Here is a 20862-nt window from a genome sequence, read left to right on the forward strand (position 1 = left end):
AAAGGAAAAATGAATGAGAGATGGCAAATACAAAAAAGGAACAATTACAACATAACATTTCAATATGCGATATCCTATAAAATTTGACATGTATCTTGTAATTCAGATATATATATATACTATAAAAAACGAAGAATACAAAATCAAACGAAATTATAATATACGAATAATATTCAAATAAAATTTCTATTAAAATGCTAGATCTGTTACTGTATACAATGAAAACAACAAATTTAGCAGAAAAACTTACTAGATTTGAATTTCGCTGTGCTTTTCAACAAAAACTTCTATCCGATCGACATTGGGGATGTCGACAAAAACTTACTAGATTTTAATTTAGCAGAAAAACTTTTATTGTTTAGAGTGTATGCCAAAAAATAAGACATTTGGTATATTTATGCAGTGATGTCGTAACTCTTTATAACTTTGATTTGATTTGTCAGTTGGATATTACAAGTCTAAAAATAACATTAATTAAGGAATTGACATTGATTCTTAATAATTTATTTTATTCAAATATACAAAAGAAAATATAGTTAGATTGCCTTAATGATGTCAACTTTTTTTTAGAGAATAATTGAATTATTTGATTATTGTCAACATATACCATTTGCTCGGAGATAGGCAAACAAACACTATAAATAGTAAATACATTTTAAAATAATTATATGAATCATTCTTGAATAATCCCTTAGGCTATTGACTAAACAAAATACCGATCGTTGTATGCCTACCGTTGAACGAAAACTTAAACTGAATTTCTAAGGCACTAAACAACATTTTTTTGAAATTCTGATGCTTCGGATTTAGGGTTTAGGGTTTAGGGTTTAGGGTTTAGGGGAAGTCAAATATAATATCATTGGGTTTAGGGTTTAGCTACAAGTCCGGAGAAAAATGTAATATCATTGGGGAAGTCCCCACAAATGAAAACAATCGATATGAAACACTCAACATGATATTCATATAAAAATGTGCTCATAAATCAAATTTTTATATTTTTTTAGATAGATTCAAAATCACTTTTTTTCATAAATTATGGACCATCCAAACACAATAATTTTGCACCTATCTAAATAAATAGGAAAAAAAGGAAAAAAAAAATAATAATTATGCGTATAGGAATTTAATTGAATTTTAATTTTTTTTTTAATTCTTTATATAATTTAGTCACTCTCAATAAATGACAAATGTTTAGTTTAGCATAGTTGTTAAATATATAATGTGTAAAAAAAAATATTAGTCATCTAATTGGTTAGTTTTCGAAGGAAAATGGTTCATTTTTTTTTTACTTATTATGTATCGGGGCATTTATGCATACGCTTGTATGCATGTCACAAATTTGAAAATGAACCATTTGCCCGTACAATATGTCAATTATAAGACTAAATCTTTCTCTTAAACATGATACATATTTGTTTATTTTTATAATAAATGGTCAAATGTGTACTTCATAAATTTAAAATTAGTTTTAATAGAAAAGATAATAAATTAGGTAAATTTTTGAATTTTTGAATTTTTGAATTTTTGAAATTTTGAAATTTAGAGAGAGAAATATGATATTATGAATTTAGAGGGAAATATTTGTAATTTCGATGTTTATGGGGGGCATATATGAATTACAGTGATGTTTGGACTACTTCGTAAATTTGTTACAGTGATCTCCATTGTTTAGTTTTGCAGCGAGCGAGCGAAAGAGAAACCTGGCAGCATTGGCAAGCATCTGCCAAGGTCTTTCTATAGAGAGAGAGAGAGAGAGAGAGGACGTGGGAGCTTAGAAAAAAAAATGGGTTTGAAGGTGTACGCGGATCGGAGATCTTCGCCTTCCAGGGCTATCATCATCTTCTGCAAGTAATTTTCCGATGGCCCCTTGAATCTCTTTTAATTTACAGTGTCTTTCTAATCAACCGATTATTATTCATTTTTAACTATTAATTTTAAAACAAAATAGTGAATGAATGTTTTTCATTCATTTAAAATTGAGAAGTTCCAATTAATTATTCACTTATTATAACACATTAGTTTGTTCTAAATCGGTAAATCCCTCTAATGCTTATGTCATTTTTATCATTTTACAAATTTGAAAATAATAATATTCCTTTTGATAATACGGCTGAAGATACAATCACTTGGCTGCATTTTCATTTCCCTTTTAGACTTTCCAAGTGAATGCTTGAAGCATCACTTTGTAAAAATGTACATGGAAATATGGAATCTTATTTAATGTGTGTGATTTATTGTATTTCTAGGATGAACCAGATTAATTTTGAGGAGGTGAGGATAGATATCTACAAGGGCCAACACAGAACTGCTGAATTTGCAAGTAAGCTTAGAGAGTTACTTTATTTCTCTCTGATCTCCATATGTTTCCTCTGCAATTAATTAGAAGAACTTCAGATAAATTTAATGCAATTTGCTTAAATGCTAACTAAAATGTGGAAAGTTAGCATTCTGATAAAGTTGGGTTAAAATGACCCAATCATGAAACGGGCCTTGTAGCCTTTTGTAATTTACAAACATATGGAGATCAGAGAGAAACATATGGAGAAATGTTCCTTTTGTAATTTACAAACAGTTTCTATATGAAACAGACCTTGTACCTTGTAGCCTTATTTCCAAAAAAAAAAAAATTGCCCCAATCATGCCTCACATCCTTAATTTTATGAACGTATTTTAGCCGTCTGGATTGACTTTGAAAATGGAGATAAGGATGTGAGGCATGATTGAGGCACGAAAACAATGGGGCATTTTAACCCTACTCGGTACTCATTCTGATAAATGTTTAAAACAACACTATGCATGTTATATTTTATTTACCCTCATAACAACATTTTCCTGGTACCCTACTATTATTAACACTACTTATCTTTGTGCATTCAGAAATAAATCCAATGAACAAAGTGCCAGCAATTGTTGATGGTACATTTAAGCTGTTTGAAAGGTACTTAAGCTTTGGTCCAAGTTTTACATTCCATTTTAGTGTTTTTTATGTTAATTTAATTATCTTACCTTCTTTACTGGTTTTACAGTCATGCCATCTTGCGGTATCTTGTTGGTTCTTTTCCTTCGGTATCTGATCACTGGTATGTTTTGTACACAGTATGTGTTTCCTTTTCCTTTAGTTTCCGTTTTTTATCGTTTGAATTAGTTATTTCTCTGATAACAGTGCAGAACTGTGGGGAACTTCCTTCTTGTCCCGATACAAAATCAAAATTTTTCTGCACATATTTCAGTGTATTAAGAATGAGAAGATTGCCCAAATTGCCTTCTTGCTTTGTTCATTTAATTAAGGGAAAAAGCCATGAAGAGGGCATGTTTAACGTGTTTTAAAATAAATTACAACTTTGCAAGTTATACGTATGTGTACTTCAATACTAAGTTAGTGACACCAGTTTTCCCCTGTGTTAGGTATCCTAATGATCCGAAGAGTAGAGCAAAAGTTGATTCCATATTGGATTGGCACCATGCCAACTTGCATCACAGCATCTGTATGCTGTTTTTACTTGTTAACTCTAAAAAACAGAGCATTTGCATATAACCATTCTGAAATTCCAAATTTCTTAAAATATCCCAGAAATGTACAGGTCCAGTTATAATACTGCCAGTATGGTAGGTTGTTTTAGTTTTGACTGAGTCTTGTATGAGAGAAATAGTCCTAAATTAGGACAGAAATATACACAATTGTTTAATTCTGATACCATTTTGTATCAATAGGGTGAATTAAATGGTACCAAGACAAACAGGCAGAACTGAAGTATTTGCTAAAGCACAAAATAGACAAACTCTGAAATATTATATGTTCACCTGATAACGATATTTGCTAATCATAAACTATATTATAAATTTTTGTGATAATTGAAGACCCTAATTATGAATTGTCATGCTTGTTCAGTGACCTATCTGTTTAACAGTGAGGTGGGCCCAGTATTTGGTGCACTGTCAAATGCACAAGCTGCAGAAAAAGGAAAGAAGCTCCTGATTTCATCTATATTGAAAATAGAATCACTGTGGCTAAAAGGGGATTCACGATTTTTATTAGGCAACTCTCAGCCATCCATTGCTGATCTCAGTCTTGTTTGTGATCTTATGCAGTTGGAGGTACCTATGAAAATATAACAACATTTTTTATAGTTTTGCGATTAACTAAAGACCCTTGCAGCCATCCATTTTTTGAAGTAATTGTTTTGCCCTTTTGGCAAGGAAGAACCTCAGCATTTTATTTGTAATTAATTACTCTATGATGAAATTTATGTATGAAATCTTAGTATCTTTTATTTTAACAATTTAACAGGTTGTGGATAATAAGGAGCTGGAGAGCATTTTTGAGCAGCACCAAAAAATCAGAGACTGGATGGAAAATGTTAAGAGAGCAACTCATCCCCATTTTGTAGAAGTACATAGGGTTTTATATAAACTGAAGGCTTTTTTGGAAAGCAGGAGAAACAAAGCTTTACCCAAACTTTAAATTTGAAGATAAATCCAACTGTTTTGAAGCTTAAAACTAATTATTCTGCTAATCCGAAATTTTTAAATATACCATTTTATAAAAAATGTTAAACCAAAACACCAGTTCTGGCTGTTTTTTACAAAAATCGCATGGCCGCTTGCCCTGGAAGCGGCCACATGGAGCTTGGCCGCTTTGGAGGGAAGCGGGCACCTATTATGGGCCGCTTTGGGGGCCAGCGGGCACTGTTCATTTTTTTTTTTTTTTTTTTTTTAACAGAATTTTTTTTTTTAACAGAATTTTTTTTTTTAACAGAATTTTTTTTTATTGTTTGTATTAAAATATTAGAAATGTTGAACATATTTCTTTGAAAATAGATGAAATACAATATAATTTGATTTATTAGAAAGACTGCAACAAATAACCGGATCAATATTTTTCAGGCCGGATTTTTCGCGGCTGTAAGAAAAATTAATATATTTCTTTATGTGTTATTGGAAAATAATAAAAATACTTAGATTTTGAGTTATTGATCCCGGTTCAAAAGTCACTTTTAGGTAATCCAGAAAATATTGTGATTTTCTAATACATTTAATTTATAAAAAGTTATATCTATTTTTAAAAATATTATGATCCTTCTAGTGCATTATGATCCTTAATAGAAAAACCAAAACTAGTTCATTTCGAACTAGAAGGATCATAATATTAATCGAACCAATTAATAGAAAAACCGAAATAGATTAAAAATTGAACCAAACTAGTTCATTTCAAAAAAAAAAAAAAAAAAAAAAAAAAAAAAAAAAAAAAAAACTGAAACAATTAGTTCAAAGTTTTCTAATTCGGTTAAAAGCTGAATAGACTAGAAACCAATTAAGCAACCACCAGTGAGTGCAAATTGGCACGCTCGTATAAAGTTGATGTAAACCTGTCTATTTCTGTTTTTGTCATCAAAGGTTCCGAACTTCCAAGTGTTACACATTAAGAGGAAAGTAAATACACTTTAGATGGTTCAATTGCATGGGCGTGCAAACCTTTTTTTGCATATGTTATGATGCGTCACAATTTAGATGGTCCAATTTATCATAATTATGATGTGTCACAACCTGATTTGTCCATACTAAATTACTTTCATATTAAAAATAATTCTAAAAATAGATACAACTTTTTAAAAATTAAATGTACTAGAAGGATCATAATATTTTTTGTATTACCTAGAAGTGAATTTTGAACCGGGATCAATAACTCAGAATCTAAGTATTTTTATTATTTTCCAATAACACATAAAGAAATATATTAATTTTTCTTACAACCGCGAAAAATCCGGCCTGAAAAATATTGATCCGCGTTATTTGTTGCAGTCTTTCTAATAAATCAAATTATATTGTATTTCATCTATTTTCAAAGAAATATGTTCAACATTTCTAATATTTTAATACAAACAATAAAAAAAAATTCTGTTAAAAAAATAAAAAAAGAAAAGAAATGAACAGTGGCCGCTGGCCCCCAAAGCGGCCCATAATAGGTGCCCGCTTCCCTCCAAAGCGGCCAAGCTCCATGTGGCCGCTTCCAGGGCAAGCGGCCATGCGATTTTTGTAAAAAACAGCCAGAACTGGTGTTTTGGTTTAACATTTTTTATAAAATGGTAATTTTAAAAATTTCGGTCTGCTAATGGAGGAAAAGCAAAATGTTTCAACAAAGAAAGTTCCACCGAAAATACAAGAGCGCATGAACATTTTTCAAATAGATATCTCAAATAAATAATTAGTTGGTTTAATTTAGTCAAGCAAACTTTGAACTTTGAAGCATGCCATAAAACAGATAGTTGTATTAATTTAACTTGGGCGTGGGACATTCTATATTTCTATAACAGTTATTTGCTCTTCGAGAAAGAGTATCTTTTTTTTAATTAAAGAGCCTCGGTCCATAATTAATGAAGAATATATTAAATGTTTCTAGGCCTTTTGCCTAGATGGGCCGGGCCGGGCCTATAAAATAGAAATGTAATTGTCTGCATTCGGTATCTGAAAAGACAAATCCCGGCCCATTTCATGTAGTCAACGAATCAAATCTTATCCCGTGGTATCTATAGCAAAAATCATAGCGAGTCCTTGAGCAAAGGTTTGCTACCCACCGGTAACTCGTTACACTATATTATAATGATATTTTATTTCTTCGCAGTGATCTCTATCCTTTAGTTTTGTAAAGAGCGAGCGAGCAAGAGAGAGAGGGGACGAGGGAGCTTCGAAAATGGGTTTAAAGGTGTATGCGGATCGGCTGTCTCAGCCTTCCAGGGCTGTCATCATCTTTTGCAAGTAATTTTCTGATTGCCTTCTTGAATCTATTTTAATTTACTGTATCTTTCTAATCAGCCGTTTATCCTCCTTTTCTGGGAACTGATATATTTTCATTTTTAAGTATGAATTTTTAATTAAATCAGTCAATGAATTGTATTTGAGAGCTGAATAAACGAAAACTTAAAAATATTTTATAGCAATGGAATTTGATGTCTCAATTGGATGGATTGAAGAAAGTTTTTCTCACCTTTAATATTGAGAAGTTCCAATTATCCACTTAATATAATGCATTAGTTTGTTTTAATCCCTCTTTCCAAGTGAATGCTTGAAGCATCACTTTGAACGATAAATATTGAATCTTAGTTTATGTGTTGTGATTTATTGTATTTCTAGGATGAATCGGATTGATTTCGAGGAGGTGAAGATAGATCTCTCTAAGGGCCAACACAAAACTCCAGAATTTGCAAGTAAGCCTAAAGAGTTACTTAATTTTAATGCTTCATTTGCAATTAATCAGAAGAACTATAGATAACTTTGATTCCAGTGGCTAAATGCTAAATAAAATATGGAAAGTTAGTATTCTGATAAATGTTTAAACTTCAATACTGATAGCATTTTTTCCTGGTACCCTACTATTATTAACACAAGTTATCTTTGTGCATTCAGAAATAAATCCATTGAAACAAGTGCCGGCAATTGTTGATGGTAGATTTAAGCTGTTTGAAAGGTACCTGTTATTTTATCCGTCTAGAATTTATATTGGTTTATTTATTTAATACTGAAATAATTTATCTAAGAAGGTACTTGTGTTATCACTCTGGTAGCCTCACGTTACTGATCTATTGACATGTTTGTCTTTTGCAGTTTAGTCTCGTAATTAGATTTAGGCTCTAGCCTTAAGTTTCACATTCCATTTTATTTTATTTTTTTATGTTAATTTAATCATCTTACCTTCTTTACTGGTTTTACAGTCATGCCATCTTGCGGTATATTGCTTGCTCTTTTCCTTCAGTATCTGACCACTGGTATGTTTTGTACATGATATATGTCTTTTTTAAAATTCACTTTTATCTTTTTTATTAGTTATTTCTTTGATAACAGTGCAGAAGAACTGTAGGGAAGTTACTTCTTGTCCCGATACAAAATCAAAATCTTTATACACATATTTCACTGTATAAAAATGAGAAGATTGCCACAGTTGTCTTCTTGGGAAGGAAATTTTTAAAGAGCAAAACTCATGAAAAGGGGCATTTTGCATATGCTTTAATATAAAATATTAACATGCAAGTTAGTAAGTTATGTGTACTTCAATAATAAGTTAGTGAACCAGTTTGCCCCCATGATAGGTACCCGAATGATCTGACAACCAGAGCAAAAGTTGACTCCATATTGGATTGGCACCATTTGAACTTGCGTCGTGGCTCCAGTATGTTGTTTTTACTTATTCAACTCTGAAAAAACAGAGCATTTGCAAATAACCCTTCTGAATTCTTAAAATATCCCAGAGAACCTTTTTTAAATTAATGCCCTTTTCTGATTACCATATATGTCAGATGCAGAGAGATGTCAGTTGTCTCCTACCTGTATGGTAGATTGTTTCAGTTTTGACTGAGTCATATATCAGAGAAAATAATTTTAATTTAGGACTGAAATATACCCAACTGTTTAATTCTGGTACCAAGCAATTTGTCTCATTAGGGTGAATTAAATGGTACCAAGATGAACAGGCAGAACTGGAGTCTTTGCTAAATCACAAAGTAGACAAATCTCTGAAATATAATATGTTCATCTAATAAAGATTACATAGCAAATTTTGTGTGACATTGGAAGGACCTAACTATTAATTTTTCATGCTTGTTCAGTGACCTATGTCTTCAACAGTGCCCTGGCCCCAGCATTTGGTTTACCGTTAAACAAACAAGCAGCAGAAGAAGGAAAGAAACTTTTGATTTCATCTCTTTCAAAAATAGAGTCACTGTGGCTAAAAGGGGATTCGTGGTTTTTATTGGGCAACTCTCAGCCATCCATTGCTGATCTCAGTCTTGTCTGTGAACTCATGCAGTTGGAGGTACCTAAGAAAATATAACAACATTTTTTTAGTTTTGCAAGAGACTAAAGACACTTCTCCCCTCACATCCCCAGAAAATATATAACACCAAAAGGGGAAGGGAAAAGGAAATTAGAAGAAAACTGTGCTTTAGATAATTAGGCCTTTTGTGTTATAGCCCAAACTTTTGGTTGGTATTGGGCTGGTTTGTACAAGTCCCATTCCAGAAACAATAATTTGTTTTATTTTTAGTCAAGTTTTTTTTTTGCCCTTTTGGTAAGGAAGAACCTCAGCATTTTAATTACAAGTACTCTATAAGAAATTTATGTAAGAATTTATATTTTTATTAATAATTTAACAGCTTGTGGATAATAATGAGCGGGAGGAGATTTTTGAGCAGCACCAAAAAATCAGAAACTGGATGGAAAATGTGAAGAGAGCAACTCACCCGCATTTTCTAGAAGTACATGGGATTATATTTAAACTGAAGGCTCTTTTTGAAAGCAGGAGAAACAAAGCTTCACCTAAGCTTTAAAATTAAGGTAGATAATGAAATATCTTTAGTTAAAGTGAAATAAATTATGTATTTTGTTTCAACTTGCAAACATTATACTGTCATCTCTCTTCAAATGCCAATTTCTCCAGTTGTAATGTATTCTAAACCATAGTTGTTTCCATATAAATAAAGCTGCTTAAACTAGTTTCTATTTATTTCGTTTCTCAGCCTAAGCTTGTCAGTACCTGTGGGTTTTGTTATGGTGTTTTCTTTTTAATAAATATAGAAAATAGTGTATTAAATACAGCATTAATTATTGAAGAAATGTTCAGATTTTCAGATTAACGACTATAATAATAGAGAATATCATAACAAAATTTAAAGGGAACACTACAGAAATGTCGTTCGTTTTTTTTTTTTTTTTTTTTTTTGCTTGCATTTATTAAATTATATTAACCTGATCTCTTACGAATAAAACATCACATTGGGTGGGTGGGTGAGATAGCGTGGCGGTTGTTATAGTGTTAAAAATGTACAATGTGGAACACAAGCCATATAGTGCCAAAAATTGAAGACAGTTTATTGATGCACACCTTTCATTTTTTTTCTTTTAAGCATGATGTAACTTTCTAAATCATTATTTGCTCAAGAAATATATCAACTTTATTTGCTGGATTATTAAATTATGTGGTCGTAATTGACTCCTGTATTGAACAAGATTACAAGACCGCTGATATTTTTAGATTATTAAATCATTTGCTCGAGCTAAAAAAATTAATAAATTCCCTTCAAATGGGCAACATTTTTACTACAAATGCAATATTGCAAATTCAACTGCAACACTCAAAGTAAGACCAAAAAAAAAAATCAAACCGAGTAAATAGTTTCTGGCTATATTGAAAGTGGAAAATTGAGCCCTTTTGTTAAAACCAAAATTAATTAAGAAAATAAAAACCCTCACCCAATTAAACCTCTCTTCTAATCAAGAGAAGAAAAAAAAAAATTGGAAAGCCCAAATTAAACAAAGAAAAAAAATTCTCTCTCAATTAAACCTTTCTCTACTAACAAAAAAAAAAGAATTGGAAAGCCAAAATAAATAAAGAAAGAAAAGTCGTCTCTCTCGATTAACCTTTCTGTACTAAATAAGTGAAAGAAAAAGGAGGAGGGTTCAAATGCATCCAAATGCACTCTATTTTTCAAATCATTTTTCTCCGTTTTCAAAGTCCGAATAGCCAATCCGAACCGTTAGATGCGATCTATATATTAAGATGTGCTTGGAGACCAAATTTTACATTTTTTGGAATTTGTTTACTATTTATTAAGCCACTTTGAAAATCGCTGATTTTACATTTTCTGGACCATTGGATCAGCAATTTTTCAAAGTGGCTTAATAAATAGTAAACAAATTCCAAAAAATATAAAATTTGGTCTCCAAGCACATCTTAATATATAGATCGCATCTAACGGTTCAGATTGACTATTCGGACTCTGAAAACGGAGAAAAAAGATAGGATACATTTGGATGCACAAAAATTTGAGTGCATTTGAACCCTCCTCAAGAAAAAGAGTTGAAAACGAAATGCGAGAAAGAGAAAAGATAAGGAAGCATCTTCTATCCAATGGTATTGTGATGTGTACGCGACTAAACCTAACACCTCTGACTAATAGTTTTAAATTTGAACATGGAAAAAATATTTCAAATTAAATAGTAGATAGTTGTTCATTTGCGCTTAGGTTAACATGAGTACAAGTCTAAAATTCATTCAATCGGCTTCAAATGAAGAATCCGAACCGTTGAAACCCGCCTATCTTCAGAGTGATGCGTCTACCTGTGAAAATTTTAAAAATTCGAATTAATTTAGTATAAAGTCAAGCGGTCAAAATTAGAAAGTTAATAAATTAATTTTAATACATTCATTTTTTGAATTTTTTTTTACCACTTGACTCATGCAAAATTATTATTTTTTACATATAAACGCATCACTCGTAAGATAGGCGGGTTTCAACGGTTCAGATTTGTCGTTCAAAACCGATTCGATGAATTTTAGACTTGAGTTCACCAAAAGGCTTGGTGAACTTAAGAACACCTTAGTTTTACTCGGTTAACAGAGTTGATAATGTACTTTGCCTAATTTGCAAGGGATGGACCATAAAAAATGTTAGGTTTTAGACCAGAATCAATACATATTTTTAATGCATGATTTGTTCTACATTACTATATAATAATATATTATGTGGTATTTATTTGTTTTATATAATTATTATTTTTAATTTAATAGAGCACCTGTCAACAAGTTTTTGTCACTAATTAATTTTTGTTTAAAATGAATGTTGTGCAAATGAATCAATTTTTTTAAATTTTATCTCAAAATCGAGCCATATGTAATTTGGAGTATATCTATATTGTACAGGATAATATTAATTTAATTGAAAATTGATAGGTTTAAGATTCATACTTTAAATTTTTTAATTTGAGATATCTTAGAGTGTGAATTTGAGATTCAAATTTGCTGCTGCTCTAATAAAAGTAAGACTACTTTCCTCTTTTTTCCTCTTTTTCTTTTTTCTTTTCTTTCTCTAAAAGCAGAGTCTTACTAAAAAGGATTCAAATCCATTTAATTTCTCAAAAAAAAAAAAAAAGGAACACCCTGCTTTTAGAGAGAGAAAGAGATAAATAGAGGGAAAATAGCGGATTTTAATTCCACTAAAAATAAGGTTATATTTTATTAGACACGTATTTCTATCTGTGAATTTGACAAGCAGCGGATTTGAATCAGTAAATTTCTAATTTTATTTTGAAAAAAAAGCAGCAAATTTGAATCCGTAAATTTGAATGAACTTGGCAGCAATTTGTATTTATTTTACACAGTCAAATAGACACGTATTAAAGCCAACTAATCAGTACATCACTCTTTTGCATTGCTCTTCATTACGCACGCTTAAGTAAACAATTTCGTTTGGTTATGTATTTATTGATTAAAATAAATAGTTGGTAACATCTGGGGTTATTAAATACTTATATCTATTTTTTTTTTTTTATTTCAGGTGCACCAAATTTAATTTTTTATTCGGAGTTTGGTATTTCGCTCGACCCGAACCCAATTATCATATTGTACTTTTGGACTATCCGAAACTGCACATTATTTGTTTCAGACAAAAAAAAAATGCTGTCAAATTTGTTTAAAGACAAACACGGCCAATTATAAACGGCTCATATTTTATATATATAAAGGACCAATCATCCTCTCTCTCTCTCTCTCTCTCTCTCTATATATATATATAGAGTACGGCTAACGCGCTTACTCTAGCATATGGGCCGAAATGCTTCCGGTGGAAATTTAAAATTTCAAAATCCAAAAAGTCGGTCTGAACCGTTCATCTTCTTCTCCATATTAATATCTGCTTGGAGACCAAATTTTACATTTTTCTGAAATTTTTTACTATTTATTAAGCCACTTTGAAAATTGCTGATCCAACGGTGGCTTACCAAACAGTAAAAATCAGAAGCTACCGTTGGATCAGCGATTTTCAAAATGGCTTAATAAATAGTAAAAAAATTCAGAAAAATGTAAAATTTGGTCTCCAAGCAGATATTAATATGGAGAAGAAGATGAACGGTTCAGATCGACTTTTTGGATTTTGAAATTTCAAATTTCCACCGGAAGCATTTCGGCCCATATGCTAGAGGAAGCGCGTTAGCCGTACTCTATATATATATATATATATATAGAGAGAGAGAATGGCTAAGCTCAAATCGTTTGTTCCTGGGCTCAGGAACAAACGATTAGGTTCTCCAATTTCCGAAGTTCAAACGGCCGATCCAAACCGTTAGATGTTTAATCTATATTAAAATGTGCTTGGAGACAAAATTTCATATTTTTTGGAATTTTTTTACTATTTATTAAGAGGGTTTGAAAGTTGCTGTTTTTATTAAAATTCTGCACCATAAAAAAACAGCGACTTTCAAACCCTCTTAATAAATAGTAAAAAAATTCCAAAAAATATGAAATTTTGTCTCCAAGCACATTTTAATATAGATTAAACATCTAACGGTTTGGATTGGCCGTTTGAACTTCGGAAATTGGAGAACCCAATCGTTTGTTCCTGAGCCCAGGAACAAACGATTTGAGCTTAGCCACTCTCTCTCTCTATATATATATATATATATATATTAATATATATATAGAGTAAGGCTTGGGTGCTATGGATAGCATAGAGGGCTACGGTGCTACGGCTCAATATTCGAGTTTTCAAAATTCTAACGGTCGATCCGAACCGTTCATCTTGTTCTCCATATTAATATGTATTTGGAGACCAAATTTTACATTTTTTGGAAATTTTTTACTATTTTTTTAGATATGTAGAAAATCAAATATCTGAATGATGCAGAATTTTTTAGATAAAGTGATTTTCTACCTAGCTAAACAAATAGTAAAAAATTTTCAAAAAATATAAAATTTGGTCTTCAAACACATATTAATATGGAGAACAAGATAAACGGTTCGGATCGACTGTTAGGATTCTGAAAACTCAAATATTGAGCCGTAGCCCGTAGCCTTTTATGCTATTCATAGCACCCAAGCCTTACTCTATATATATATATATATATATATATATATATATATTGCGTTTCTTTTGTCTCGATGGACTGAAGAAACTGGTCCTGATGTTACAAATTTTGTCCTTGTCAAGGTGTCAATTACCTCGTTTTGTTCGATTTGAAATGCTCGATTTTGACTTGCTCTTTGAAATCATTTGTTCGTTCTTGAAATTTGAGCTGGTTTTCGGGTTTGAATTCGAAACAATTCAAGTTGTTTTGTTTGGGCTCCATTAAATCATAATTCGATATTTATTAAGTAATAATATTAATATAGGGTATCAAGCTATAAGTGGAACAAAGAGATCACTTTTTAAATCTTAATATGAATTTCTAAACTTTAAAATTAATTTAAAATAAAGCAAGCATTTCCTACTTGCGTTTATTTGATTAGATGGTCAAAATTAATTACTGAATTTTGTCTCGTAAAATGTAATGTACTGGAGCATTGAATTTTAATTATTGATTTTAATTTAAATCATACCACATGCCTTAATTTTAAATTTTTAAATTTCAGCTTATATGATAGAGGTGAGAATTATTGAAAATAAACGAAAATAACTTCTTAGTCTTCATTTGTTAAATTCTAGGCGCACAACTTGTGAAGTAAATAAAATTAAACAATTAGAATTCATTGTTTTAAACATTTTTTTTTTGTAAAGATAATCACACCAATTCTTTCGTAAATTTGAACACAACTAGTTTATTCTAGCTTTTTTTCAGATTTTATTTATTTGTATGGAGATAGGGGTGTCAATGGTACCTTTTTAGCTGTTTATCTGACCCGTATCGTATTCGATAAGGCGCGTATGGGTAAGGTTTTTTTTTCGTTAGTTTATTGGGTATGGGTATGGATAAGAATTTTTTTTTGTTAAATAAATGGGTAATGACTATTTCGTACCCGTTACCCTATAGGGTAATTATAAAATCCAAATATATATTCAATTCAATTTCCAACCCACTTAAATGTATATTTAATTCAATTTCCAATCCACTTAAATGTATATTCATGTTTTTGAATTTTTATTCTTTATAAAAAATAATTTAGTTGGAATTGATTGCACATTTATTTTATTTTTTTATTAGAAATGCAATTATATATGTGTTAAAATGAATGAGTTTTTGATGTTTAATTTGTAAAATATAATAAAACTAATTATTATACTAGTATTATCCGTTATTCACCCGCTACCGTTTCGTTACCCGATAATATTAACAAGTAAGGGTAGAGTAGGGTAAGATCAATTTTTAATGGGTATGAGTAGGGTATGGATAAGACCAATTTTAATGGGTATGGGTATGAAAATATCTCCACCCGACCCGTACCATACCCATTGACACCCCTATATGGAGATTCCTCAATACCTCGAACAAAAAGGGAAATTTTTTTGTGTGTAGAAATTCAGAAAAAAAGAAAAGAAAGAGAAACATAAAGAGTGCATCATATTTTTGATTGGTAGAAAGATCGGTATGATTTCTATCAATCCTAAAAATGAAAAAGTTTGAATCGGTAGGAATAATACCGATCTAAACCACCTTGTATTTTTTTTACCTTAATTTTTTTTTCTAATAAAGTATAAAAAGATTTTACAAAAATAGATAAAGTATCTAAAAATCAATATATAATAGAAATATTTCATCTATCTTTTGAAAAAAATTTACATTTTACCAGAAATATAATATAAGAACTATCCCTATCTATGTATCAGATTTAAAAAAGAAAAAAAAAAACTAAGTTTAGATTGGTAGACCAATCTTTCTACCAATCTAAAATATAATATACTCATTTTGTTTATCTCAATTCTTTTTTATTAGTTTCTACAGATAAAAACTTTCCATCAGAAAGAAGCTTTAATCTTATCTTTAAAAGTTCCCACATAATACAATTTCCACCAGCTAGGCTAATAAAAAGGAAAAACGACATTCATAAGAAACAGAAAACGAAAAGCAGTAATAAATAAAAGATCTGGTACGTAGACTGGTACCAGCAAACTAACTAAAACATCTGAACAATCTTGAAAAGGAAATAATCAGAACTGTGTGCTCGATCTCTAGTTGTGGCTTTGTTCTACTTGGTACTGCAAAGGCCCACAAATAGCAAATAGAAATTACCTTATTACCCATCTGTTGTTCATTTGTGAAGTATAATTTTCTAGTTGTTTAATTTGGTCTTGGAGCAAAGTTAGGTTCTAATTTGCTCATCAAGAGGATTTGGTAAACACAACTCAAAAAGTATATCGAATCGGCTTCAAACGATAAATTCAAACTGTGAAAATCCATGTACTTCATGAGTGATGCATGTACATGCAAAATTTTGAAAGTTTTGAATTTATTTGCTATGAGGACAAGCAATCAAAAAAATAAATTCATTTTCTCATCATTTCTTTGACCGCTTGACCTTGTAACAAATGAATTCGAAACTTTCAAAATTTTACTTATACATGCATCACTCATGAAGTACATAGATTTCAACGGTTTAAATTTATCGTTTGAAGCCGATCCGATATATTTTTGGACTTGTGCTCACCAAACTCTCTTGGTGAGCACATTACACCATAGCTTTGCTCTTGGTCTTGTAGGGTCAAATGTGTAAAAGTAACATATTTACTACCTTGGACCTTATATTTTCAGATTAATAAATCAACCACAAGATAGTTCTTTAGTTAATTATTTACCATATTTGACTGGTAGGGATTTTGTGCAATTCAAGCTAGAAATGAAGTACAAGTTTATAATTGATCAAATATTATTCAAAAGTGAATAAAATATGATATGATGTATGATAACAGAGGTTAAAAATAGAGGGTTATTCTCACAAAATTATTTAACTTTAGAAACTAAAAAGAAAACAAGATGGATTGTTTTTTTTCTTCTTTTTATCAAATAAATGGATGAACATGACAATGGGACACAAGTCTTCGAACCAATAGTGTGGTACAGTACACTGATTTTCACAGCAACGGTCATATAGTGGAGAAAGATTTCGAATTCTCTCTCTCTGGTGCAGGAATTTTCTGCTTTCTCAGTCACTGCGTGTAGGGCCGGTCACTTTTAATTTTTTAACTGGAGAGCCCATCTCGGACCCACACACAGTGACTCTGAGGGCAGACGATTCGGTTCTGTGGAGAAATTAATTGATTCGATCAATGAGACCGAACCAATTGATTGATTTCTAACTCAAATGTAAGTTAATTTAAACACTAAATTTGCAGCTTCTATTGAGACCAAATTAATGGTTATGTTTCAGCATTTTCCAATTTTTTTTTGGTCAGCAAAAGACCTGTAGGTCGTGACATTTCATTATAATAAAAAACAAAACAAACAATCTTCCACACACACACACACACAAAACCTGCTAAATTGAACTCTTTTTTTTGCACACTTTGTAAATCTAAACCTAAATCTATCTATAGAGCTTTGTCTATGAGCATGTCAATCCCTGTAGCAAGGAAAAGTATACCCCAAATAATCCTAACCATTTATTAATCTCCCTTTAGTTTTTGCTAAATAATCAGCCAAATCGTTTTGGCTTCTTTTGCACATGTAAACAAACAAAGACCTATTTTCTTGAGACAATCTCCAAATCGCCAGGATCTTGGCACGAGCAAATATTCACCAAAGTGATGCTGTCAATATAAAATGAACATGAAGCCATACCTAATTCCAGCATCAGAGATACAGTTCGATAGATTACTGTTTACGTGGGAAAAAAAATGCATTCAGACTGATTTTTTTTTTTTTCCCCCCACGATAGTAAAAATTAGTTAAAATTTTTTGATTCCTATTCTCATTCTTATTTCTTAGCAGGCCACCGAACAAAACTATAGATTCTTTTAACACCATAACTTCCACCTGTAAAGGACGACCTTACTGGGAAACATATCTGTTGTTATTCCATTGGAATAACACAGAACCTGTTATATCAATCCCAATCATTCAAATTTTTTCATGTACGAATCTCAATAAATTTATTTTTTCGTGAACGAAACTTAACTAAAATGAATGGTTGGGATATGAATAACAGCTTCCTAGGTTCCTGTTATTCCTTTGAAATAATAGTAGATTTATTTCGCCTACGGGCTTTTTTAAAAAAAAAAAAACAGATTTATTTTCCCCCACCGCACAATTCGTATCCTTTGCATTAACTCAGAAAGGAATCTTCTGACTTAATGAATATCAACCGTCTGATTCTTAACGGAGCCAATCCGGTGTCTACCTATAATATAGGATATATTTCAATATTAATGCAAATGTAGTCTGCACGAATCTTAAAATAAATCGGATAATTGAGATTCATCAACTCAAAAGATTCCCTTTTGAGTTAATGCAGAGGGTACGGATTCCTTACTGCAGCAGATTTGTAAGTGGTCAATTCTTATTTATGCCTAAGAACAATTCCTATAGCAAGGCTGCAAGGCACGTTGCAACTTTCAGTCCTGGACTCCTGGTAGATATCCATCTATTTATTTGATTAAAAAAAAAGTAATTTATCTCTTTGTCAATAATTTAATATATGTACTTTCTAGAAATAAAAACTTTTGATATTCTCAAGGGCAAGACGGTAATATTGACCTGAGGTCAACGTCGTTGGTGGAACAGAGCTTTCCACGTGGGCCGCACAGAATCGTCGTATTTGCCTCTGATGGGGCCCACTAACTTTCCCGTCCCGTCAAAAATTTATGGTATCTCAAATAAGAAAAAAATAACAGGGAAAACAAAAGAAACAGACAGCAAAAAGCAACAGCATGATTCACAGTATATCTTTCTTATACAAAATTGAAAAAATAATAACGACTGCGGGACAATCTGTTTAAAAGCATTTCTGATCAAGGTGGTTTTTATTTGAACTGCTTTGGACAAAGGTTTATTAAAAGTCAGATTAAATCTTTTAATCTGTGTTAAAATTTTGTACCCATGATTGGAATTATTAAAATTTATAAAGTTCTAAAATTCATTCGCAAAAAATTTCTAAGAGGGTTTAGATCCGAATTTGAAAATGTTTATTTTATTATCTATCCTGTTCATAATGCCGACTTTATTTTGAATTGCTGTCATCCAAATAACAATTACGACGAGCAATAGTTGTCTTTTATATATAATGCATTATGACATGGGTCATCATTACTATAATACTATTCATTGATATGATGATATACTTTGACAATTTTTTTAAAGATGTACTTATTTTCCCTCTAAAAAAGAATCATAAATGATCCAATGTGGCAATGCATCTCCGTAGAAGTTGGTGCCTTAAAACAGAGAATCCAATCGTAATTTTTTATTTATTAATTTTAAAAAAATAATATAGAAATTGAATGGAGTACAGGCAAATTTCGATCAATCAAAGTGATTTGATTTCCTTAGATATTTTTAAATAAACTAAATTATTGATTTGGTACCTCAAACTAGAGTATTAATTATACCCGACAAGGGTATACCCTACCCTACCCGTCCGTGCCCGAGCCCGGGTATGGGTCGGGTACTCGGGTACGCGGGTACGGGTAAAAAAAGGACCGGACCGGTTTTTTTGGACAAATACCCGACCATACCCTACCCGACCATACCCGTACCCGACCTTACCCGTACCCGACTTTACCCTACCCGGGTACCCGTCTACCCTTACCCTTACCCGTACCCTTATATCCGACCCAATAATTCAAACCCCAAATTCAAATTTTCCCCCCCAAATTCAATTTAATTTCTGTTTTTAAAATTCTGTTTTTTAATTTCTGTTTTTAAAATTCTGTTTTTATTTCTGTTTTTATTTCTGTTTTTTAATTTCTATTTTTAAAATTCTGTTTTTAAAATTCTGTTTTATTTCTGTTTTTTAAATTATGTTTTTAATTTCTGTTTTGTAATTTCTGTTTTTAAAATTCTGTTTTAATTTCTGTTTTTTTATTTATATTTATATTTTATTGTTTTAAAGTAAAATAAAAAACATAACAAAAACAGAAAAAAAAATAAAAGGAAAAAAAAACAGAAAAAAAAAACGAAAACAAAAAAACCAGAAAAAAACAGCAAAAAAAAAAAAATACCCGTACCCGCCCTACCCGTCAAGGGTACACGAGTACGGGTATAGGACGGGTAGGGTATGGTTTTTGAAAAAAAAATATCCGACATACCCGTACCCGTATATCCTAGTACCCGTCATACCCGTACCCGAGACGTACCCGTACACGGGTATACCCGGGGTACCCGTACCCGCCCGACCATTAATACACTACCTCAAACTACTTAGATTTTTCGTGACAGACTGACAGTAGTTCAAAGATCAGCCTGAAATTAAATGGTTATCAGATATCAGAATAGGAGTGCAAACGGATCGGATACGAATCATATAGTGTTAAAACTATATCTGTATCCGCTTTTATTTTTCGGATACGGCTCCATGTCATATATTAGATAGATACGGAGTGAATATCGGATATTCATAGATATAAACATTAATATTTTCATAATATATATTAAACTATATGGTATATATCTACTATTCGGATACAGACATATATTATCCGATCTGTTTGCACCTCTAGTTCAGAAGCTAAAGTTATTGTGTGGCTTTTTATATAGTTATGTGACATATGATAACCACTAAAATAATCAAATTATTAATTTAATTCCTTCAAAATTGTCTATGGAATAAATTTTTTCATACAATCCATCTACCTTTTATGTTAATGTTAAATAATTTCTACAAAATAAAAATTCTGGATACTTTTAGTTTTGTCTGTGTGCTAGTCTCAATCTTTGCAACATTTATTGCATCATAATTCAACTTAAAATTAAATACGACTATAATTTGTTGATGCTATCGTTCGGAATTGTCAAGACGAGCGATTATATATAACTTGTTAATGCAATCCTTTCGGAATTTTCAAAGACGAATGTCGCTTTTAAATTAGGTATTCACCGAGCAACAAGTTAACACTATAATGCAACCGGATTGTTTAAGACCCCAATTCTACTTTTTGGGGTACTTAATTAATA

General features: G+C 31.2%; 2 protein-coding genes across 2 annotated transcripts; both read left to right on the forward strand.

The window, feature by feature from the left end:
• Positions 1-1744: 1744 nt before the first annotated feature.
• LOC144543576 (glutathione S-transferase T1-like) lies at positions 1745-4504 on the forward strand. The gene is made up of 7 exons (XM_078291879.1): positions 1745-1848; positions 2247-2320; positions 2878-2938; positions 3027-3080; positions 3406-3485; positions 3890-4095; positions 4289-4504. The coding sequence occupies exons 1-7, from the start codon at positions 1784-1786 to the stop codon at positions 4460-4462; spliced, it is 714 nt and encodes a 237-aa protein (XP_078148005.1). The 5' UTR covers positions 1745-1783; the 3' UTR covers positions 4463-4504.
• A 2019-nt stretch (positions 4505-6523) lies between these two features.
• On the forward strand, positions 6524-9493 carry LOC144543574 (glutathione S-transferase T1-like). Its single transcript, XM_078291878.1, has 7 exons — positions 6524-6753; positions 7129-7202; positions 7402-7462; positions 7707-7760; positions 8082-8161; positions 8598-8803; positions 9144-9493. Exons 1-7 carry the CDS (start codon positions 6689-6691, stop codon positions 9315-9317), a joined length of 714 nt encoding a protein of 237 aa, XP_078148004.1. The 5' UTR covers positions 6524-6688; the 3' UTR covers positions 9318-9493.
• Positions 9494-20862: the final 11369 nt, after the last annotated feature.

This window comes from Carex rostrata, chromosome 25 (genome assembly GCF_964058835.1).
Source record: "Carex rostrata chromosome 25, lpCarRost1.2, whole genome shotgun sequence".
NCBI classification, from domain to species: Eukaryota; Viridiplantae; Streptophyta; class Magnoliopsida; order Poales; family Cyperaceae; genus Carex; species Carex rostrata.

What these genes read in the sequence shown, in the direction of transcription:
- LOC144543576 (XM_078291879.1), top strand. Translation starts at nt 1,784, where the DNA reads ATGGGTTTGAAGGTGTACGCGGATCGGAGATCTTCGCCTTCCAGGGCT. An exon ending in CCTTCGGTATCTGATCACTG is followed by an intron (nt 3,081 to 3,405) that starts GTATGTTTTGTA and finishes CCCCTGTGTTAG; the next exon opens with GTATCCTAATGATCCGAAGA. An exon ending in CAACTTGCATCACAGCATCT is followed by an intron (nt 3,486 to 3,889) that starts GTATGCTGTTTT and finishes ATGCTTGTTCAG; the next exon opens with TGACCTATCTGTTTAACAGT.
- LOC144543574 (XM_078291878.1), top strand. Translation starts at nt 6,689, where the DNA reads ATGGGTTTAAAGGTGTATGCGGATCGGCTGTCTCAGCCTTCCAGGGCT. An exon ending in CAAAACTCCAGAATTTGCAA is followed by an intron (nt 7,203 to 7,401) that starts GTAAGCCTAAAG and finishes TTGTGCATTCAG; the next exon opens with AAATAAATCCATTGAAACAA. An exon ending in GAACTTGCGTCGTGGCTCCA is followed by an intron (nt 8,162 to 8,597) that starts GTATGTTGTTTT and finishes ATGCTTGTTCAG; the next exon opens with TGACCTATGTCTTCAACAGT.